Source organism: Lissotriton helveticus, chromosome 3_1 (genome assembly GCF_964261635.1).
Source record: "Lissotriton helveticus chromosome 3_1, aLisHel1.1, whole genome shotgun sequence".
Taxonomy (NCBI): Eukaryota; Metazoa; Chordata; class Amphibia; order Caudata; family Salamandridae; genus Lissotriton; species Lissotriton helveticus.
Genome location: NC_136061.1, coordinates 982,707,615 through 982,732,066, shown reverse-complemented (window position 1 = coordinate 982,732,066; position 24,452 = coordinate 982,707,615). Strand labels below are relative to the sequence as shown.

Here is a 24,452-nt window from a genome sequence, read left to right as displayed (position 1 = left end):
CCCTTCGATCACAATCGAGGCATTCTCAAAAAGATGAAAGATGAGATGAGAGGCCCGAAGGGTAAGACCCCGCATAGGACCTAGGCTGACCGAAGAGTCGCTCGGAACGAGGGACGCAGACGTCCACCCAAGTTGGTAATAGTTGAAACACAAATGGAAAAAATACCAAAGGAAGGGAGTGGAACTGGTGAAAGCAGAGAACAGCACCGTGACAGTGTTGATCAGGGGCATGGGAGCACACGTCCGAACCAAATGGCTTTGATCAGGGGCATGGGAGCACACGCCCGAACCAAATGGTGGAAAGGAAACAATTTAACAATGGAGTTTTTGCTCATACGCATTACCAACAAGAGGAGGAGTCACTATACCTCAAGACTCAAAATATTTCTTTGAGGAAATTGAATTTGCACACATCCGGGACCAACACTAGATGGGAGGAGTATGCACAGCATGTCTATCTACTGCCACACATGCCTGGAACAGAGAGTTACAGAGAATTAGTAACTCGTTCTTTTAATGGATACTTCCAATAGCAGATTCCTCACCTTTTAAATAGATACTAAAGCTAAACCTCCCAATATGGTGGGTCTGTGGAATAGCTCAAACCTAAAGTTCTTGAAGGACCAAACAGCCAAAACACCCCTCCTGCAGACCTGGCAATCAGGGCAATAGTGCTTCATGAACATCTAAATTGACACCCACGGCACAGCCTGGCAGGTGCCCAGAAAAGGCACTTTGCGTGCCAACACAGCAGTAGCAGTCTAGCCTCTGGTCAAATGAACCCTCAGAACCACCAGGGGCTGCTGCTAGGCCAATGAACAGCAGATTTGAATACAGAGGACTATCCACCTTAATCTTACCCTTCTTTGCCCTAGAGAATGGATCGCTCGCCAAAACTCTTTGGTATAATCGATGCAAAAGCTCAAAGCTGTTTTGGGGTCCAAGTGATGGAGTCTCTCCTCCTCTTTTCAAGTATGAAGTGCAGTAAAGAATGCCAGAAGCGTGATGGATTATCCTGAAAACGAGCTTGATGTTCACTCATGCAACAAGAAAGAATGTTTTCAGAGTCAGGAGATGCAAAGAACAGTTGTGCTTAGACTCAAATGGGGTAAACATATGGAATGTACAAGACATGTTAAGGTCCAACTGAGGCATCACATTTGGCTTGGGTGGAAGCACATGAACGAGGCCTTTAAGAAAAAGGAAAATAACGTAATGGCTGACAAATAACCTTTAACAATGCCCAAAACAAGTCTGCTGGGTTAAAGAAGAGCCCCAAAATCAAACATGTTTGTAACCAGGCTACAAACTTATCCCAGCGCCCTGCATAAACACATTTTGTAGATGGAAGCTTGGCCGTTAGAATTACATCCACAACTTAGGTCAAAAGCAGTCAACTTTGGCCAATCTCCAAGCATGGTGGTGTAGGTTGGGCAGTCCTGGGTACAGGGCCCTGCCCTGCTGCAGCAACAGAAGATACTACCAAAGGACCATTGCTCATGCCCCAAAAAGGATATGTACCATACTTTGTTAGTCCGATCAGGAGCCACTAGAATGACTTGAGCCTAGTCATTCCTGATCATCTTCAGAACTCGAGGAATGAGAGGTACAGGCAGTGAGGTATACAGGAACCCAGAGCTCCACTCTAGGCGATATGTGACTCAGAGTGAGAGCAGTCTTAGGAACATATACACACAAAAGTGTTAACATTGCACTTTTTCAGCAGTGGCGAAGATACTGATCCTGGGTTTTCCTCTTTACTGGAAGACACCCTTTGACACCTTGGGGTGTAAGTGCCATTTGTTATCTGCTAGGCAGGGCCAACTGTTTGGCTGCCTTAGCTTTCAAAGATCCAGCCAGGTGGTTCACAACCGGGATGCTGCCCTGACGGTTCAGCCAATTCCAGTGGCGCAGAGCCTCCTAGCACAGGACCCAGGGCCCCGCTCCACCATGATTCTTACAGTACCACATGGCAGTGGTGTTGTCTGAAAGAACCTGAACCATTCCACTCCCTTTGATAGTCAACAGGAAGATCTTCAGTGCCAACAGAACGTCCTGCAAATCCAGGAGTGTGAAATGGAACCAGGTTTTGCCGGAGACCAGAGACCTCTGATCTCCATCTCTCCCATGTGTGTTCCGGAACTCAGCAGTGATCAGTCACCACAGTCGGTTCCAGGCGGGGTAGGTAGAGGGTTCTACTCCCAGTTCAACTGCAGCAGAGCATCCACCACTGCAGGGACTGTGCAGTCACCGCTGACATCCACTGCAGTCCACCAGCAGGATGCAAGGGGCCTAGATGCCTCAGAGCAAGACTCAGAACTAAGGCTGAGCATATAGGAGTATAGCCCAAATGTACTGGACTCGCTGAACCGGAGGGGAGGCTAGAAATTGCATTGTAGCCAAAACAGCTCTGATGAACAGGAGCCTCTGACACGTTGATCTAGAACCCCAAAGATGTTAAGAAATCAGCTGTCAGTTGGAGGAGGTTAAGACTCACTGCAGCGAGGCAGCCTTCAACAGCCAGTCATTGAGGTAGTGAAAGATTGATATACCTAATCTTCAAAGATTTAAAGCAACACCAACACCACTGTCAACAGCCAAGAGGCCCTTGTGAGGCTGAAGAGGAGCACATACAACTAAACACCCTGTACTGCAGGAAACATGTGTGGGACTGTAGGATGGGATTATGAACCATGGCGTCCAGCAGGTCCAGAGCTAGCATCCAGTTCAGAATCCAGGGCGGAGAGAGCCTGGCCCAATGTGAGGATCCTGAAATTGGGTGTTTTCCCCAAGAAAGAGTTAAGATGGCAAAGATCAAAAATAGGACGAAGGCTTCAGTCCTTGGAATTAACATCCTCTCGCTCCTCCGGATGCTGGAATCATCTCTACCACTCTTTTGTCCAAAAGAGCCGGGACCTTTAGGTGTAGTGGACAAATAGACTACCGAAAGCAGCATCAATATGGGTAGGATATGCAGATGTCGGACAGGAATGACCTAGCTGAACATGCCCTAGCTGAACAATTTGGAGCAGCCATTTCATGGATGCAATGCTCCCCCACACCGTGGACGTATCCAACCACCAACAGGGTGGCCATGTGCTGCGGGAAGCAAGCCAAAGAGGCTTGAAAGTTTGGAAGTTGAAGGGGGATGAGGGGCACAGGGGGAGTCAGGTGACTGGGCATTATGCTGCCCAAGAGGGCCTGGATGTTGTTGGCTGGATCCCCGACACCAGCTTAGAAAGAACTGGGTGTTTGTGTGGGTGCATCTATTGCGAAGATGGGGGGCCTTGGTGTTGTTTTTCTGTCAAAAGCCCTTCTGAAGTAATGAAAGGGACAACATTACTGAGGACACTACCTGAAGGGAGCAGAAAGGTGGAGGAAGGGTGTTGTGGCCCAGCTCTCTTCGAAGAGCTCCAGAGTCTGCTTTGTGTTTGAAAAGCCAGGAACCATAAAATGGCATATCCATTATCTACTCTTGGAGGTCACCAGTCATCCATGAGGATGCCAAAGTGCCTTACGTGCTTAGACTGCCCTGCCTACAGTCAGTAGTGTTCAGCCCGAATGTATGATATATTTTGCTGTGTATTGTCAATCATTCGTGTTCCCAGGTTAGAGTGAAATTAATTGGGGTCTGTCTGCAATATTTTGCCGACCATGTCCAACACTGCATCACCAAAGAAGGGTGCTGGCAATGAGTGAACAAAGGCTCAGATTGGCTGAGGGGAAAATCGGTTTCAAAAATGCCTTTCCATATTTCGACTGCCTATTAGGAGTCGCAGAAAATGAGTTTAGGTTCCATCTCCTGGTAGAGGCCAAGACTTCTAGGCTCTCAGATGAGGGATATTATGTGAGGAAGGCAGGATCACCTGGGGGAGGACTATGGCATCTAGCTACTAGCCTATTCACCAGCAGGAAAGAACAAGGTTTGGGTCAAATGTCGATCAGCATGTCAGTAATAGCCTTGTTAAAAGTGAGGAATAATTCTGTTGAGGTCTGCACAAGCGGCACAATCTTAGTCAGTACATTAGTTTCAACCTCAATAGATGGTAGCTGCAAAGCAAGAACTTTGAACACATGCCAGAAGACTAAAGCAAAAGAGGGTGATTATTCTGTAGGGTATGCAGAATGGAACTCAACCCAGTGTCAGAGGAGATGTCCAAGCCACTGGTCTCTTGTAGGTCCATAAGAAGGTTATAGTCATCGTAGCATTGAGGTGCATCCTCCTTGTCCTCTCCATCTTCATCACCCAGCTCTTGTGGACTATTCTCTGAATTGAAGCCGAAACCTTTTGCACTGTTTGAGGGAGAATTCACTGCAGTGGTAATTTTTTGCCAATCAGAATGAGGTTGGACCGGGCATGTGTTGGTCAAGCTCGTGGCGGAATCATCTCAGAGTTGGACAAAATATTTGGGTTTGATGTCCATATACCTGGTCATTCGTTGAAGGACCAACATTTTGCATTTCTATTTGGACTTTTTATTTTGAATGAAAGGTGAATTGTTTTCGGAAAAGGCCTCAAGAAAGGGAATTCAGGTCCACACCTGCAACTGTGATCAGAACCAGGTCTTAGAAACCTTCATTCAGTGTTTAGCAAAATACAGCTTGGCTTTGCATTCCCAGATTGTGTTGGGGTTCATATGGGAGAAGTCATTGTAGGCTGTGCAACGATCCTAGAGACTAGAAACATACCTTGAGCGGCTCTGTTACAGATATCCGTTTGTGACAGTCCATACAAGGTTCAAGCCCTGTATTTTCGATGGGAACACGTCCCTTGTACTTGATAAAAGGATTTTGGGATCGTGCCTTGAATCTACGTCCAAAGGTGCATAAAGAAAAGAACTGAGGTCAGCGTTCAGGGGTGGTGCTAACCGCTACAAACTATATGAATCCTCTTGGATTATGACCCAAAAGGGCATCACACTGAAGTGGATAGTCCTGGCCACTCGCCACAAATCTTACTTAGCAATGATATGCCAGATAAATGGGGATGTGAAAGTAAAAGACCTTTTGGTTGACAGTCGCTATTTAGTCTCCGGCTCCTGGCCAGATGGATGACATCTTGCAGAGCTGTCATTGGAAGTATTGTCAACAGGAAGCAGCAGTAGGGAAGCCCAAACTAGTAGATAGGTCGAGGGTACTGTCCTTTTTAGGAATGAGGAATTACAGCAAGAACAGTGCCAGTCCCACTAGTGTGTGGGAATACTGGCTTGATGGCTCCTTTGCTGAAGAGTGTTCATACTCCCATCCTGAACAGATGCCGATGACCTAGGCTGATTGTGTGCTGTCATGGTATTCTGATTGTTGGTGCGATGTGGAACTCCAAGCAGTATCCTAGCTTGGACCCATCTGCTGGAGGTTATTTCCTTTAATTGTGGAAGGACGAACCAATCCTTGCCCCAGGAGGTGTTGTGTGATATGGGAGAAGGGATCACTGGCATGTCACTGTTTGGAGGTGGGGGCGCCCCTACTGGAATCACCTCTACCTGTGTCTTGGCTACTGCCTTTGAAACCTCAGACCTGTAGCACAAATTCTCTGATAGGGCTGGTGAGGAAGATTACTTGTTCACTGTGGTGGGGTAGCAGTCTCGGTGCATCCTCTAATCTAATGATGAAAAAACCAAGACTCTGAAGGCTGGGTCTGGAGGCCCCCGTGGCCTTGGCAGTACCAGTACTTTTCTTGTTTTCTCCAATATGGATTCAAGTTGATATTTCCCAGTCAAGGGGTCAAATCTGAAAAGGTGTTGTACCACTGGGTGGAACTAAGATACCCAAAATGACCCAACCAGATCACACTAGTGCTTACCTCTCTGGAAGCAGTGTCTGCTGATCTAGAGCACACCTGATGTTGGTGTTAGAAACAGTCTTACCCTCCTACTATCGTTGCAATAAGCTTGCAGAAGAAATATATCCAGTTTTTCCATCCTCTTCCAGTGGTACCTATTGTACCTTGAAAGGAGAGCCACAAAGTTGGCTTCAGGTGGCATTGATCTTCCAGTTCTCCTAGTCTGTTGTGTTACCTGCACCCTTTCACAAATGCTGTCTTCCAAGCTGTGTGCATGACCTTGACGTTCCCTGCCACACACCTAATCATGCCTTCCTCCAAGCATACGAACAACAAATATATTAGCATTCACGAAGCCTTGTTTACATGAAATGCCCAAATGCAATTTATTGTACGAGTCATTAGCATCTAATCCGATTTTAATTCAAAGCATTGATTATTTTCGGCAACACAGTTGCTCAAACATATAATGGTGTGATAAGTATTTACAGTGCTCTTCGTGTGGGAAAAGGGAGGTACGTGGGTTGGGGATCAAGTGAGTATGTTTGGGTGGAGGACAGGGAAGAGGTAGCGTGACATATATACATCAATTATACATGATGTAACCTTTCCGGCCTAAAACATGTCAATTGTTCTCAGATATACACATAACCCTGAAGGACATCAACTAATTAGAATTCTGTCGTCCGAGCATGTGATGTAGGAACGTGCCGTCAACGTTTCAACCCCTAGGAAGGAGGGTTAATTCAGTCCTCACGGTGGGGTCTTCATCAGGACAAAGCTGAGAAGAACACTCTGGAAAACAGCAGGTATGCTCCGCTGTACAGTCAGAGGACGTGGGCTCATAAGAGCTCTAATTCAACAAGAATGAAGAACCTTCTTCTGTTATATTGGCTGTGCGTCAATCAATCACTCGCAGTCAATAGGTCAAATCCAACTTTCTTACTCGCGGTACTCCGGCTCAGTGCCGAGAGTTGGAGTACAGATTAAAATCCTAAAACTGAATCTCAGGATTGAGATTAGCTGATTAAACAACTATTTTTAATAGTTATTAAAATTTCAACTCAAAGGTGAAACCGGATTTTTAAGACTCATTAAGGAAAAATAACTTTTAGAAAGCTACATTATCCCTGCCTGAAGTTCCTGGACTCTACATTTGCACTCCCACTTCCGCTAGCTATTTATCCAGTAAGTAGCATTTGAACAGATGTGAAAATGGTATGAAATGCATCCCAGTAACAAACAATAGGCTGACCTGAAAGGGTAGGTAGAGATGGCTAATCTAAACATCCCAGAATATGCAAGGTGGTGGCTCCTTTTTTGAGAATGTGGTGTCAAATGCTGCATTACACTTTGGGCTGCATTTTTAGAGGCAGAGAACTGGTTGCCAAAGAAGTTCTTGTGTATCCACTGTCTGGTTCCTAAAAGAAACATTTTTTTGTACCACAAATAGGTCTTTGAATTTATTGGAGGGATAATGGCTTCCCCCAAAATAGATTTTAGAGTATAAACGTGAGAAGACCACTAGCATTACCACAATAGACTCTCCCACAACCCTCCAGCCCCCACCGCACCCGTTGGGTGGCCAAAGACTGCTGCTATCTTGAAAATGCCTAAAGTTGGTAGGGGTGAAACCTTATCCCCATTGGTTAGGGCAGGCCCATGAGTCATTCCTGCTCTCTAGCTGGAGCCAGACATTAATAAGGCATCTCCAGATACCCACTTCAGAACACTCCTGTATCTGAGGAATATTGGAAGAGGACTGAACCTGCTGTCTGCGACCGGAGAAGAGCATTGGTGCATACTTGCTCTCTCTTGCATGCAGGACAAAGAGATAAATCTCCAGACTTAGTTAAAGATCAGGATTTATTCCATGTAATGAAAACCCCAGCAGCAGGAGTGGCAACATACATGGACTAGTACAGCCACCAGCATCCATTTGAATGCCTAGCCTACATTCCATAACATATCATACAGTACTAATTTACTTAATATACCAAAAGGGACAAACTACAGTATACGGCAAAGATAACTACAATGCATGATACAACATACAATGCATAATTCAACACTGAGGAATACCGGAAGAGGACGGAATCTGCTGTCTGTGACCTGAGAAGAGCATTGGAGTAGACCTGCTATCTTTTGGACCAAGGACAAATAGGTGGGCTTCAAAGTTCATATGGCTCACCACCTGCTAAAGCTACAGGAATACAACAAGCTATAAGAGGCCTTTCCTGCAATTGCCCAGCTGACCTGTAGCCATGTAACCTGGATTGGACTCTGCTGTTGGCCTTTGAATGTCACCCTATGAGTCTCTGTGCCTCCCCCCAGGTTCTAGCGAGCTTTAACTATCTACCCCTGCGATGGATTGGGACTTGAAGGACTAAGGCAGAAGGTAAAATCTTTGACCAAGACAAACCTGGTTGGTGTATGCACCTAGGTCACTGTCTACCACAATCTTGGACTATCACTGCCACTTTGTGATTGATGCTTCTATGCGCTATTTCTACTTAAAATTTTAGAAATTCACATCTCTGTTTTCCCTTAATGGATTTTTGTCATTTAGGGTAACTTTGTTTATTACATTTTTATCTTTTTATCAACTCAGTTTGGGATTCTTTCTCTGTTGCCCTCTGACTTTATTATTGTATTGGTACGTCATAAATACTTTACATATTGCCCTAAGTTGTGCCGTAGATACTAGGGGGTTGAGTTCAGGTTAATTTAGTGACTTTAGGGTTCATCCCAACAAAAGTTGTGATTATTCTTAGAGCTGGGTAGTCACCCACCCCAATTAATAATCCAATTTCTTAAACTGCGCAGTTACCCACTGAATGACAACATGATGTGCTGCACTGTCATCAGGTGGTGATTGTTTAACAGGGTAAGGCTGTAAGTAGACACTGTCCCAAAGGTCAACATTATAGTTTTCCCAAAGGTCATCTTAAAGTTTGGTGGCTGTCGCTGGGTTTCTTGATGGCATCCTGACTCTCGAAATTGGAGTCAGCGAGTATATGAGGCAAACCCAGTAGTGGTGGCAACCGATGCGGGGACTGTGGTGGAGGTGGTATTGGGCTGGAAGATGGTGGTTGTGATCGTTTGGACTTTGTTATAATATTCTGAGCTCGGTGTATCGTGTATTTTGAGCTCTGCGTAGCTCAGCCTCTGGGTTGGTACAATCCTTTTCCATGTGGAGTCCTTATGACATCATGAGGTTCTATGTGGTTTGAAATGTGCCAAGGCAGTTGTTTGCTGTGCCTGACTTGGGATGGTGGAGAGAAGGTTTTCTCCTGATGGAATAATTGAACTTGTTCCACAATCCTCTTTCTAGCAGCAGATTCCTCACCTATTGAATATTCCCCAGGTGTCAGACTGTAACCAGAAATGTTTAAGCAGTACTTTTGCACACCGGAAGGTGGTGTTGGATGGCTCCGCACGGACGCTGTTCCACTCCTGAAATGATGTACGAAGCCAATAAGCACCGCTCCCGCGTGCGGACGTCAATTGCTTTTGAGATTGTCTGCGTCCCCTGAGGTAAAGCCCCAAAAACAAATTAGTGTAACCAGTGCGCAGGTTCCTAAACTTGGGGTCTTATTAAAGGATTGAGAAGAGTCACAGAACTTGGTGGATGGTTGGGAAGGAATTTACTAGATTGAGTCTCTACCAAAAAGAGCACTACAGAAAGTATGTAACCTATTATTCTGATAGAGACTTCTAGCTGGACTTCTAGCTGGAGTTCCTTACCATCTGAGTAGAATCAAAAGCAGGACATAGACACACGCGGGGCTGTGAATGGATTCAAACCAGAAAGTCGTGTAGAACTGACCGGACTGTCAAGACAATAGTGCTTTGTGAGATGGTACTCCACATGATAATGCAGTGGTAGCACCCTGGTAGATTCAAGCACACAGTCCTTCCAGAGGATGCTTTTTAGCAAGTGCATAACGAATCTTAATGCACAGCACAATACAGCAGTAGATGGCTCTCTTCCGCTTTTTGCCTTTTTGCACTCCATAGAACCCCACAAAGAATTGATTGTCCACTCGGTGTTCTTTGGTACGATCTATGTAAAAGCTCAGCGCTCTCTTGGGGTCCAAACAATGGAGTATCTTCTCCCCCTTAGAAGGATGAGGTGGACCACAGAACGCCGTCAGGGTGATGCTTTCACCGTCGTGGAACAGCAACACAAATTCTGAGAAAAATGACACTTACATCTACACAACCAGGTTATCTGGGAAAAAAGGTTATGTACAGCAGGTTAACAGAGAGCTTGTAGCGCAATCGCAGGCCACGTGATGGTGATGAGGAATATTAGCTTGAGGGTGAGTAGCTGCAAGGGGCAGCTAGGAAGCGGCTCAAAGGGAGTATCTAATTGAGGTCCCACTGGGACATGAAAAAGGGGGAGCGGGGAAACTGATGTTGTAACCCTTTTAAAAGACAGTGCCCAGATAAAAGCCCAGAGTGGTTCAAAATAAAAAATAATCAGATAACTTTGCCTGGATAGGGTCAATGTGGTGAGTGCTGCACCAAGCTTCAAATTTGTCCAAACAACAGGTGTATGCAGTCTTAGTTGAGGAACGCCTGGCTACCAAGATGACATTAACTACCTCCAGAGAAAGGTCGAAGGTTTTCATTTGTCACCTCTCAATCTTCAGGCATGAAGGTGGAAATTGTAAAGACCAGGGTGCAGAACCCGACCCTGCTGCTGTGAAAGCAGTACCTCCCAAAGAGGCTGCCTGATCAGAGCACAGATGCTCAAGCCCAGGAGTTCTGGACACCATACTCTTGGTGCAAAACCCGGACTCACTAGGATTACTTAAGCCCAGAGGGTCATGATCTTCTTGACAAATCAGGACAGGAATGGTATCAGCGGAAAGGCATACAGGAGTCCCAAGTTCAACTCAAGGCAGAACGAGTCTCCAATCAAGAAAAGCCAAGAAAACTCCAATGCGCAGAAGGGCTGACATTGCGCATTCTGAGCGGTGGCGAATACATCGGGCCAAAGTTCACCCCATTCGCAGAAGCGGCCTTGCACCACCTCCAGGTGCAAATGCTACTCGTGACCCACTAGGCACCGACTGCTGAGCTTGTCGATCCTGGCATTCAACGATCCTGCCAGGTTGTTCACCACCAGGAAGATTCCTTGATGGTACAGCCATTTTCAGAGTCTCTGGCCACATCCCACCTTGTTTGTTGCAGTATCGCATGGCAGAGGTTTAGTATGCGAGTGCCTGTGTCAGCCTCCCATTGATGGAAGGAAGGAAAGCTTTCATCGTCAAGCAGATGGTACTAAGCTCTAGAAGGTTCATATGGCTACATGACTCTGCCAGAGACCAGAGGCCTCTGACCTCCACCAATTCCAGGTGGCCACACCAACCTGGAAGAGATGCATAGGTCACCACTGTCAGCTCTGGGTAAATTAGGGAGAGGGGGCTATCACTGACCCAATTGAAGTGGACTGGGCAGCCCATTAACCTTGGCTAGAGGGCCTTAGTCACCATGGCCTCGACCACAAAACTGCTGGGTACCTTGCAGAGGATGGACAAGCTGGTGTTATGGAATAGCGCTACCAAATCTGCAAAAGTGGTAAGGGTGGTGCAGTTGGCGAGGTGGCATGGAGAGGCCCGGAGAATGTAGAAGCCCTGTTCTTCTTAAAACGCTATTAAGCAGATTCAGCCTTGAACCCAAACAGGAGAGCCCAGTCAAAGGACATGTTCTTAAGAGAGGACAGGCCATTATCAAGTACATAGGTGATCACAGTCACGCATGGTGACGAATGGCAGTACTGGTGCCAATGGCTCATCTGATGGAATTGGTGGTGTCCAAGCCACAACAAATCGTGAACTTTGCTGCATCACCACCATCTTAGATAGCCTCAGCAAAGACAGGTCAGCGATCTTCAGGGACATCAAGGTGGACTTGAGTCACACATCCCAAAGGGTGTGGGAGTAGCATCCTTGAAGGCGGATAGCACTTACTGAGCAGAGAACCAGGCTGGTAGAAGAAAAGCACAATGTTACTTACCAGTAGACATCTGTTCTTGGCATGAAGAGCTGTAAAGTCACCTGCTGTGCATAGATCGCCATCTTGTGCTGGGTCCGGATGTTTGCAGTTTGTTTTTCTCCAAAGAAGTCTTTCCATTCACGGGACCTGTGACGCCTACTATTGGTAATAGAGCGCATGGGTATCAACTCCATTGTTAGACTTTTTGCCGTCATACGATGAGAATGGAGTTAGTAGTGTATAAAGAGATGACCATGCCTATGTATGTATGTAATAAGTATTGAATTAAAACAATTGTAACTGCAACAGGTATAGGTACCCGGGGAGGTGGGTGGGCGCATGTGACTCTACAGCTCTACATGCCAAGAACAGATGTCTACTTGTAAGTAACATTTTCTGTTCGAGGCATGTGAGCTGTAGATCACATGCTGTTCATAGACTATACAGCAGTTGCTCCCAAAGCGGTGGTTAACCTATAGCTGTTGCAGTTGTCTGAAATAATGTTTTGAGTACTGCTTGGCCTACATTAGCCTTTTGTCTGGCTAACACATCTATACAGTAGTGTTTAGTCTATGTGTGTGGAGTAGACCATGTTGAAGCTTTACAGATATCTGCAATGGGACTGTTGCCTAAAAAAGCTATAGTAGCCCCCAATTTGCATATGGAATGAGCTCTAGGGGGTGTAGGTAAAGTTCTTTTTGCTTTAGCATAACAAATTTGGATACATTTTCCAATCCATCTTGCAATGGCAGACTTTGAAATTGCATTGCCTTTATGCGGTGATGCAAAAGCAACAAATAGTTGCTTGGTTTTACAAAATGGTTTGTCCTTTCAATATAGTAAAGTAATGTTCTTATAACTTCTAATATGTTAAGAGCTCTTTCTGCCACTGAATCTAGTTGCGGGATGAACATGGGCAACTCTACGGATTGGTTCAAATGAAAGGTAGAAACTACTTTAGGTATAAATTTGGGGTTGGTATGAAGAACCACTTTGTCATTGTGTAAGCGAAAAAATTGTTCTTCTATTGAAAATGCCTGTAGCTCACGAACTCTCCTCAGTGATGTAATGGCTACTAGGAAAGCAACTTCCCATGTCAGAAATTGCAGCTCACATTTGTGCAAAGGTTCAATTGGTGGACCCATTAACCTGGTAAGGACCATATTTACATTCCACATTGGTGCTGGTGGGAGTCTTGGTGGAATCACTCTTTTTAGTCCTTCCATGAATACTTTATTCACGGGGATTCTGAAAAGAGAAAGATGCTGTTTGTTCTGTAGATATGCAGCAATGGCAGCTAGATGTAACCTTATAGATGTGTACGCTAAATTTGGGCGTTGTAAATGGAGTAAGTAACATATGAGGTTTAGTACTGCAGCATCAAGTGGGTTAATGTGGTTGTTTTTGCAGTATATTACAAACGCTTCCATTTGGCTGCATAGCAAGCCTTAGTGGTAGGTCTTCTAGCCTCTTTAATGAGGTTCATACAGTCTAGTGGGAGGTTTAGATAACCAAACTCTATGACTTCAGGAGCCAGATCGCAAGATTGAGCGGATTTGGATGCCGTATGTCTCCATGGTTCTGAGTGAGGAGATTGGGCGTGAGGTGTAGCTTTTGGTGTGGTACTACCAACAGTTCTAGCAGGGTTGTGAACCATGGCTGCTGAGCCCAAGTAGGTGCAAAGAGGATCAGAGTCAGGGATGCTTGCATGAGCCGCCGAACTACTAACGGAAAGAGTGGAAGAGGTGGAAAAGCGTAAGTAAACCTCCCTGACCAGTTCATCCATAGGGCATTGCCTATGGATTGTGGATGTGCATACCTGGCAGTTTGCGTTAAGGTGAGTCGCAAACAGATCTATTTCCGGAAATCCCCATATTTGTAAGAGTGGAAGGAGAACTTGAGGATGAAGTTCCAACTCGTGGATCTATTGCTTTTGCCTGCTGAGCAGGTCTGCTATTTGATTGCTTTCTCCTGGTAAGGGTTCGGCCATGAGATAGATCTCTTGAGGAATGGCCCACCTTCAAATAGTCTGTGCAAGACGTGGCAGTTGGAGAGAGTGTCCCCCCCCCCCCCTGTTCTTGTGTATAGGACATTGCCGTCATGTCTGTACGAATCAAAACAGCTTTCCGCTTGAGGTGGGTCTGTAAAGCTTTCAGTGCTAGGAAAATTGCAAGCAATTCTAGGTGATTGATGTGCAGCTGCTTCTGTTACCGACTCCACAGTCCTTGAAAGGTTAGAGTCTGCAGATGTGCTCCCAACCTGTTAGCGATGCGTCTGCTGTTCGGATCGTCTGTGAAATCGGGTCAATGAATGGCGGCCACTTGGACAAGTTCTGTGGAATCCACCATTGCAGAGAGCGATGGGTGGGGCCGTCCACCAACACAAGACCTTTCAGTTGACCCTGTGACTGATTCCACTGACGACCTAAACATTCTTGAAGTGGACGCATTTGGAGTCTTGCATGTGGGGCTATTGTGATACATGACGCCATCATTCCTAGAAACTGCATGAACACTCTAGCAGGAAGCAATTGGTTGGCTTCGAATTGGGAGACTAGGTGTTGAATATTGTTTATTCTGGTCGCAGTTGGAGATGCTCGAGCTTTTTGAGTATCTACATTGGCCCCCAAGTATGCCTGAGACATGGAGGGCTGCAGATGTGATTTTGCCAGATTGACTGTGAAGCCCAGACTGTGTAACAGTTGTAGCATAGTCTGTGTGTGCTGGAGACACCTTTGGTGGGAGTTGGCTTTGATCAGCCAGTCGTCCAGATACGGCAAGACATTATTTTTTGTCTCCTTATATGAGCTGGGACTACTGCCAGACATTTGGTGAAAACTCTGGGAGCAGTGGTGACTCCGAAAGGAAGCACTTTGAACTGGTAGTGATGACCCTCTACCACAAGCCTTAGATATTTGCGATGAGCGGGATGGATGGGGATGTGGAAGTATGAGTCCTTTAAGTCTTGAGTGGACACAAAGCCGCACTGTTGTAGCTGTGGAAGTACTTGTTGTAGAGTGATTATATGGAATTGGTAGGAATGAATGAAGAGGTTTAAGTCTCCGAGGTCCAAAATAGGCCTGAGTGATCCGTCCTTCTTGGGAATCAAGAAGTAAAGGGAATATACGCCTGTCCCTTGATATTTTAAAGGGACTGGCTCCTTTATCTGAAAGAGATTAAACCTCTTGTTTTAACAAGTGAAGGTGTTCTGATGACAGTTTGTGTGCTCTTGGTGGAATGTTTGGAGGGTTGTGAGTTTCAGGTTTCAAACCTGAGGTGCAAGCCTCCATTCTTAACCAACCATTCGATAATGAACACCTCTTTGGTCCAGCAGTTGACACCTCGCTGGAAAAGATGAAAAAGGACACTGAGGTCGCTAAGTCCCCAGATTCCAGCGTCAGTCACCCTGGCCAAGAGGTGTGGCGCCGCGGCCAGGGCAACTGACGCTGGAATCTGGGGATCACGGTTCAATCCCCGGCGCCAGGTTAGCCCAGCACCATGTGACTCTGGGCAATAGCTTGCTTGATCTTCCCAACGGCCCCCAGCGCTGGGATACCTTCGGGTAACTGTTCGCGCTTTACAAATACTGGATTTACATTTACAACCAAGCATGTGTTCATAGTAATATAATACACTGGTGTTTACTGCTCGGGCCGCTGTGTCTGCTATGTCTAAGGCACATCTAATAGAAGTATAAGTGATGAGCTTACCCTCTTGAATAAGATCATTAGCTTTAGATTTGTGCTCATCAGGTAAAAATTGCATGAACTTCTCTAACTCGTCGTAGTGAGCCCAATCGTAACAAGCTAATAAGTGGTTGGCTGTCTGCGATGCCACTCGTTTCCCTGAAGCATCAATTAACTTGTACTCCTTATCAGGAGGAGGGGCTTAACCTGTGGTCTGTGAGTTAGCTTTCTTGTGTGCATTGAAAACTACAAGAGAGTCTAAAGGCATTTGACCTTTGAAGTAGACAGGGTCAGTAGGTGCAGCTTCGTACTTTTTATCTACTCTAGGTGTGATAATTCTTGCCCTTACAGGTTCTTTAAAAATCTTGTCTGCATGTTTAAGCATTCCCTTTAACATAGGTAACGTATGAGTGGCTCTTTGAGTGGTATGAAGAGTTTCGAATAGAAAATCCTCTTAAGATTTCTTTATATAATTGCACCCCGTGATAATGAGCAGCCCTGTTAAGAAGCTCACTTTATCTTATGTTATCATCAGGTGGAGAGGGTTTAGACGGATATAGATCCAAATCATTATCAGTGTTGTTGTCATTATCATAATTTTCTCATGGGTCAGAGTTTGCTGGACTACCCTGATCATCGTCCCCATCCTCTTCGTCCTGTGGGTCAGTTGATGGTGGTGAGTTTGTAGGGGATACACGAAAGGTTGGATCAATGGGTAGAGTGGATGGATTGTAAGGTTGGGGAGGGTTAGTGCCCATATTTTTCTTTTATAGAGGTATGTGGTAATCGTCTGGAAGGCTCATTTTCCTCTTTTCAGGTAACTTGGCAATTATTTCCAGTTCCTTTTGCTTTGGATCCGAAGATAGAACGTCGGAGCAAAGTGCTTTAGAGAGAGTCTTTTCTTTAGCTGCCGTTTTCGGCGTTGAAGGTTTCGGCTCCGAGGTTTTCGGCGCTGAAGCTTTAACCTTAGATAAAGATGGAAGATGTACGTTGACATGCTTTTATTTTGGTGCTGAAGCTTTCGGTTCGGTGCCGGTATGGGACCGACTGGAGCCCGAGCCCGAAGGCTTTTGCTTGTGTTTCGGCGCCGGGCCCGAAGGTGGGGTGCTCGAAACATTCTGTCGGTGTTGACCTTGGCCAGAGGGCATAGGAGGGACCGGAGCCTTTTTGTGGAGTAAGTGGCAGGGGAAGGAAGTCTCTGTACTCACAATACGTTGACCTGGCGTGATTTGGTCTTCGACATCGGAGTTGGCTCCAGACACGGCGATGTGTTATTCCTCCACTTCTGCATCAGCTTCTGGCACGTTGGACTCTTCTTGCTCGGAATCTTCTCTGAAAATATTCACCGTGGAGCAGCTTTGCTGATGCATTTCGTGATGTCGAGCCCGACGGTCATGCAGCGTTTTATTTGATCGAAATGATTGGCATGCGTCGCAGTCCTTCTCGTCATGTTCCGGGGACAGAGAGGTTGCACACTTCGTGCAGGTAGGTGCGCAGAAACTTAGTGTGACACCCATGACATAATTTAAATGGAGTCCGTTCCATCGACTGCTATGGAGCCCGACTGGGGTAGGCTCGACGTCCCTCCAAGAATCTTCCGACCGAAGGTTTTCGACTTGAAACGATACGCGCAGAATGGGAAACTCGTTCGATAAACAATACCGTCGAGGGTAGTGGATTGCACACCGAGGGAAACCAGAGAAACGGTGTCGAACCGGAGTGCAACAATTCACGTCCGAACCCGATGGCGGAAAAAATAATCTAACAATGGAGTCGATGCCCATGCGCACTATCACCGAAAAGGAGGAGTCACCGCCCCGTGACTGGAAAGACTTCTTTGAAAAAAAACATATTGCAAAAATCCGGACGCAACACAAGATGGCGATCTATGCATAGCATGTGATCTACAGCTCACATGCCTCGAACAACTTGCTTACTAAAAGTTTCCACTCATTTAGATTCCTTATTGGGGGAAGTGGTAAGAAAGGTGTTGGGGTTAGACTTCCTTGTGGCTGCTTCCACCACTAAACTTTCAGGGGAAGGGTGACAAGAGAGGAACACTGGGATGTCCAGAGCAGGACAATGGCATCTAGCAATTTATCTATTGACTGGAGGGCCGGTGCAAGGTTTGTCCCCAGGCTCCAATAAGAATATCCATTAGCGCCTCATTGAATAGTAAAAGGGGCTCAGGAGACGCCTGACCCTGCTGGAGATCTCTATCATACATTAGTTTTGACCTCCAAGGTGGTGAGCTGGCGGTCAAGGGCTTGGCTGTGTTGAACGCTTCCATTTGCTGAGGAGTGACAGATGGACCCACAATTCAGGTTGTACCGGAACCAGCTGCGAGATCGGCTCCAAAGTTGGGCGACTCTGGGAGCGAGATTGAGAGCCATGGTGCCGCTTCCACGCCTGTTGAGGTGAATGAGTTGTAAGAGGGGACTGAGTCCCACTTCGATTTCTTGTGTATCTTTTTCGACTTACCAGATAGTTTGGAACGCAAAAAATTACCAGCCTCTGTAGCAGTTCCGTAGACTCCTGGAGCGGGAACAGGGCCGGAACAGTAACTTAGAGCACTCTTGGTGCGGGGTCTTCTTATGCTTGGTGATGCAGTCACTGCAGGCCTTGGAGCTCTGACTTGATCCCAGACACCACAGGCACCTGACGAGGATCTGTCACAGTAATTTGGTTTGAGTCCCTACAGAGCTTGAAATCTGTTAGGTGACATTCCTTGTACACCTAATAACATTTTTGGAAAATATCAAGGTACGTGTCTCTAAAAGACGAAACAGAGAGCTCCAGATAAGCATCTGGTTGTGTGGAAAGAAGGAAAATGACATCAGAGTGTGGGAGCGGTGTCTAAATAGGATCCACACATCTTTTCTAAAGTGGAAACAGCGTCAGTTTTTGATTTCACTTTTGCACTTCTCCCCATTTGTATTTTTATTTACACATTTTTAGAGAGAATACCAACTTGAGAGTGTAAAAGATATACAAACAATGACATCTGGCAGGGATCACTCAGTCAATGAGTTTGTTGACAGCAGGACACCACTATCGCACACTCTTTTCATCAAAGGTGCCAGATGCAAGGACAATCCTTCCCGAGTTGTTTAACACTTAGGGATATCAGGTGGAAGCATCAGGTGTCTCCTTAATGGTTCACCGACTTTGCCTTACACTTTCTAAAATTAGCACTAAGGTCATTTATTAAGCTTTTCTCAGCTTGATATATGGAAGCATAGAGAAAGTCATTTGTCCCTCTTCCTTTTTTCTCCATGTCCATTAAGGGGTCATGCAGTATTTCCTCACCTTCTTTTAATGGTTACCTACTCTCATTTTAGCATTTGCTTTGGCTCGTTCCTGTTTTGCTGACTGGCATAGTGTACTGTTTTTCAGAATGTGCCTTTGGGTAAGTTGTTTTATTTAAATAGACTGTCTTCCCGGAGCATCTGCAGCAAAAGCTCAGTCCTAACTATTGTGGGCTAGTGCATAGAATGGGGATTATCTACCATACAACTATGCAGCTAGGTTTGTGTCAGGTCAGAGATATCAAGCACCAGAAGTGGTTGATATGTATTTTATGTTAAGGTAGGGGACAGTGGCGGACACTTCAGCCAGGAATCAGACAGGGGTGATAGTACTACAGAAAAAGTGAAGTTTAATGGGAAACCACCGTCTTCTACTGCAGGCAATCAAAGACCACCCTGGCGATCAACCACACAGCACTCAGTCTCAATGCATACTATACTAGCTCAAATACAAAACACACATGCATGTTTCAAATCTCACCCCACTGGTCATACACTAAGCAGACTTGAGTTTACCAGTGTAGCATAGTAGGCTGCTGACCCATTCCATTCCCTCCCCAATTCCCAGCCCTCGTTCATCACCATCAAAGGGATATGTAAAAGGGTCAGCAGCCCAGAAATATTTATTTAGCTGCTATCATTTCAAGTTACTGAGGGAATTGTGACCATCTAAGTCCTATTTATTTAACATTTTTTAAGGCCATGTTTCCTATAAATGCCTGCCTATTGATAGGGCCAGAAGAACAGATAGCAATATTTAGCAAAACATATGAATATATAGAATAGTAGAGACCTTTGGATCAGTCATCAATGTACCTAGATTTTGCTACCTATAGGTTTCATCACTAAAAGCGTTCACGTAAAAATTCTAGCACGCAACAAAACTTTATACTTCGCACAACAACAAGGAGAATTCAAAAAACAAATTAAATAAATATATAAAGTAGAATCGGACACAAAACCAGGTAAGAAATGACGCCCATGCAAGGTCTTTGACTTAATTTAGCCTATATTGGTCTTTGCTTAATATTCTTTGATTCATATAATAACACATTCCCAAGCTTATCAATTTTTATTGATTACAGCAAAATATGTAATGCCTCATTGGCTCACTTCCTGCTCCTTTGGTTACATATCTGTGTGTCACAATTCCCTCACAAAGTGAGCAGAAAGCACTGCCAGGGCACAGAAGACCACCAGACGTCAAAGATAGAGGAGATGCGGGGAAAGAAGAGGACAAATCAACAAACCACACTCCTGTTACACAGCCTGGGACCGAAAGAGAAGCTGAGGTAAAAAGTAAGAAAGGACAGAGAGATCCCAGTGGAGGAACAAAATAGACAAGGACTGGGTTGCCAAGGGAAGAATGAGAAGCATAGGCAGAAGGCCCCCATACCACAACAATCCCATGGGAAGACGATAATCAGGGATTGTTCATGAGAGTAGAACAAAGTGAGAAAATTCATACTGTGCTCCCTATAAGTTTTGGCACTCACCTATTGCGTCCACATTAACTCTTGGAATGCTGCTTGCCTGCTCATTGCCAAGAACATCACCTACATATTTATTCTGATTGTTGAAGCTGCAGACTGGCACATGTGGGGTTACATGAGGAGGAGGGCCTCCATTCACCACCTCTCCTATAGAGACTCCACGTTTCTGCTCTATGAACACAGATTTCTTGGTCTTAAGCGTGCCCTCTGGTTCAGTGAATGAGATGCGGTTCAGTTCAACAAAGCTACAAGGAAAACAAATAACAATTGTTATTGGAGATTCTCTAGTGTTGGTATCATCCACAGATTTACATGCTTGATATAGTGCTTTTTTAATCAGGCTGGGATTCTACAGTAAAATGTTATAAATAGCAGTGTTAAAACACATATTTCAAATGTACTGCATTTTAGTCTGTCCACCTTAATACCACCTTAATACCTAATCTGCATTTTAGATGATTAAGTGAAGAGACAGCCACATCTCGGATTTACCAGGATACCAGAATAGTCTGAGGGGAGGAGAAAGGAACACTTGCAAATCTATGAAAAACACCAATGCTGAATAACTGTAGAGTGAGGGAAGTAACTTTTTGAAGCACTGAATAGTTCACTGGTTGTAATGTTTGAACCACAACTAGCCAGCAGTACAAATGAAATAGGGAAGGTGAGAAACATGTTGCTGAGCAATTCCGGACACACACTGGATTCCATTTTGGACTGGATATCCAAAGAACAGTGCGTTGTAAATGTGTCACATATCCTCTAAGTTGAAGGTTTGTAGATCTCAATGGGTACTGAGCAAGAGTGCTGCTGCATCTTCTATTCCAAGTCAGTCACATTTGGGGCAGCAGACAACCCAAGTTGTTGTGACAGAGCATAAAACAATAAATCATGCAACTGTCTGCTTGGAAATTGCCCAAGTCTTATTAATATGGCTAATAGAGACTTACAGCTTTTTTATTTTCCGAGAAGCTCCCTTTTCCTGCAAACAAAAATGCAGGTGTCTTTAGAGATAGAAAACAGTTGACAACCTTTGAACTAAGTGCATATTTGTCCTACATAGCACTTTGAAGGACTTATGGTAGGCATCTTTGCTGAACAAAAAAGCCTGAATTTCAGTTGTGCATTCAGAAAAAGACAACAGAAAGGTTGTCTACCTTATCTTTTGTGTCAGCTGAGATATGATATGAGCAAAGGTTCAGCTCCCAGATGGATGATGGACTAGCTGCAAGTGATAATGAGTTATCTAAATAGGACATGAATAAACTCTGTGATGATCTACTATGAGAATAAAAAGGACGCTCAGGTCTGACTAGTATAGTAGAATATGAAAGTACCTAATATGAAGGATGGAACCGAATTGGGGGAGGGGGCTTATAAGACTGTGATGACAATGATGAAGGCTTATACTCCACTATAGTAATAAAACCCTTTCCAATTCAGGGTATATGATTTGCTCACCAATGGCGCGCTAGGTAGTCCAATAATGCTATGGAATGTGCAGTTTCCTGAGCTCTAGCTACTCTGGAGAAAAGTTGTTAAATGTAGAAATAATGGTTGTGGTGCAGCACTGGCCCTTGTCCTTGATTGGGAAATGTGGGCCGACTCAAAGCTGTAAGGTTTTTTCATGGATTAGTCTGTAGACTCATAAACCAGGATTGCCTCACATGTCGGTGCCTCAACAACCAATCTGAAAAGTAAGAGAATAAAGTTGTTTATGATCAGGACCATTGCAAACATGTCGAGCTAGAAGGTTTACACTCTAAGGAAGTTACTGATTGTCTTATGCCAATAAATCTAGTCCTTTCTGAAAGGATTCTACCCATTGGCTAGTCTGACCTGGTAGATATTCTAAGCAGTTTTCAGCATTCCCAATGTCATAGGACTTGCAGCTCCGCTGATAATCTTGACTCTCTGTTTGTAAATGTAGAACATTGAGGTTATGTCGCCTATTGTTTTTTTTGAAGAACTCATGGATTCAGGGTAGGAATGCCTGAAGGGTCAAAAAGATTTCTCATAATTCTGCTACACTAATATGCATTCTCTTTTCTTGTCACTAACAGTTGGCATGTATCAAAAAATATTGAACAAGTGCACAATAGATCCCAGGGACACATTATTAATGAAAAACAAATTGTGCTTCTTTGTCCCAAAATGAAAGAAGTATCAGAAGGTTTCTTGCACCCATTAACCTCATGCATGCCTGTGATATATCACTTTGACTAAATTGTTTTTGCATTTGCCACCGTTATCCATTTAAAGTTTCACAGACTGGTATAATATGCGTAGGCTGTGGGGTTTTAGGTTTAAACCTATAATAACTGATAAAACCCCACTGAAAGAAAAATAGCCCTCGCCGGTGAAAACATATAAACACTGAAAAAACACCTGCACAACCACAAACTAAATGCCAATCAAAGAAAGGAAAAAGAGAGTGAAAGAGACATATTTTTTTCCTGAAGAGGTCAATACAATTTAACTTTGTTATACAAGCTAGCAGTAAGAAAGACTGGCTAACATTATTCTGCTTGAGTTTTGTTCTTTAGGGATGCCACTAAAATATTGTTTCTTCTTCCTTTTACTTTTTCCAGTTTTGTGGCCTTTGGTATAAAGATGCAGGGTTTAGTTTAATATTTTAGGTGTAGTTTAATTATTTTATAAACTGAAGAGAATCAGGAAATATCAAACTCATATTTGATATTTTGGCTGCATTTGATTCTTTCACTGATAGGTAAAATGGCTGGTTTCATAAAAATCTTTCCTAATATGTGTCATCACATTTACCCACAGAGAATGGGTAAAAACCCTTAATACATCAGACCATAGTTTCTAGGGGGTCAGTATTGATAGTAGGTGAATTGCCAACACCTCAGGCTTTAAACATTCAATGCAAGGTATAGTTACAAGTATATATATATCACCAAGCATCTGGAATAGTGGTGAAAACATGACACCAGACTTTTGGAAAACACGGAACGCAGTGCCACTTGTAATGCTCTGCAAAAAAGGTTATTTCCAAGTTCAACAAAGAATGGAGTGATATTGTTTGTATTTGCAGTGATTCAGCTATGTATATAAAAAAGTTGTGTGATGACCTGTCAAATTGATACCCGAGCTGAAGTGATTCCCTCTAGGAGATCCTTGCATCTTGTTAGATGGTATGCTGAAAGCATCTTTACAGTCTTCAGAGTTAATGAGGGATGCTATTGACTATTTAGTCCATTCTGGTGCACTGTTTTCTTAATCACAGGAACTAAAACGCAAATATTTATCATTTTGTGCTTTATGTGGCATCAAAGAAAGAGTCATCCCAACTGTGTCCCTTAGCTGATGGTTCTCATCCAAAGGGGCTATGAATGCTGAGAGGGCCTTTTAACAGAAGTTTACATGGGAAGGAAAGAGCAAGCGCACATGACCCAAAGACTCACTGAAGAAGTATTGTATGGTGTACTACAATAAGATTAATTTGCAAAAATCTATTTGGACCTCATATACACTATATGTACACTGTTTATATACCATGTTCTTTCAGTGCAGAAAGCAAGCAATAATAAAAGCAAAACGTTCCATAAACACCGGAAAAATACTTTTTCTGTTTTTAGTGGCACGAAAATGTGTAACCACTGATAACAACTGTTTTTTAAGATATTGAAAAGACTGAAAAACCCCACCAGAATTCACCCAAAATAGAAACTGAAAACAGGAAAGCCTAAATAGGCAGCTAGTGATGATGGCACTAACGGGAAGCGCAAGGACACTTCAACTAAATCCATAACATTTTCACCTAAAGGAGAGCCTGCTGGTTTGAAGTTAACAGCAGCATTTTTGGACTTTGGAATAAAGTCTGGTGAAGAAACTGGTATGAGTGATCTTCAGATGTTTCACCACCTGTTGCCAGAGACCCTCCTGTTCGTCCGGGAAAGAAACAGCCCACTTCACATCCAACAAAGCTTACATCTTGGAATTTAAGGTATGTAATTCTTAATCCGCACGTTTACTAAAGCAAGTTTGTCGCTCAAGCAGTTATCAAAAATACAGCTTGTACTTCTGGGTCAAAGAAGGTGCCCTTTAACCACATTTGACATCAAAGAAAGCTGTATCAGGAGCTATCAGAGGTTTAAAACCGAGTGTAATCAATTGCATTGTTATATTGATGCTGCAAGCTTGGGTCTCTTATG

General features: G+C 44.4%; 1 protein-coding gene across 1 annotated transcript in view; it reads right to left on the bottom strand.

Moving 5' to 3' along the window:
* Positions 1-24,452, bottom strand: part of MCM3AP (minichromosome maintenance complex component 3 associated protein) — a 642,417-nt gene that overhangs the window by 395,902 nt on the left and 222,063 nt on the right. The window contains exon 12 of the mRNA XM_078681440.1: positions 20,278-20,519. Within this exon, the coding sequence (XP_078537566.1) occupies positions 20,278-20,519 (242 nt within the window). The remainder of the gene's footprint in view (positions 1-20,277; positions 20,520-24,452) is intronic.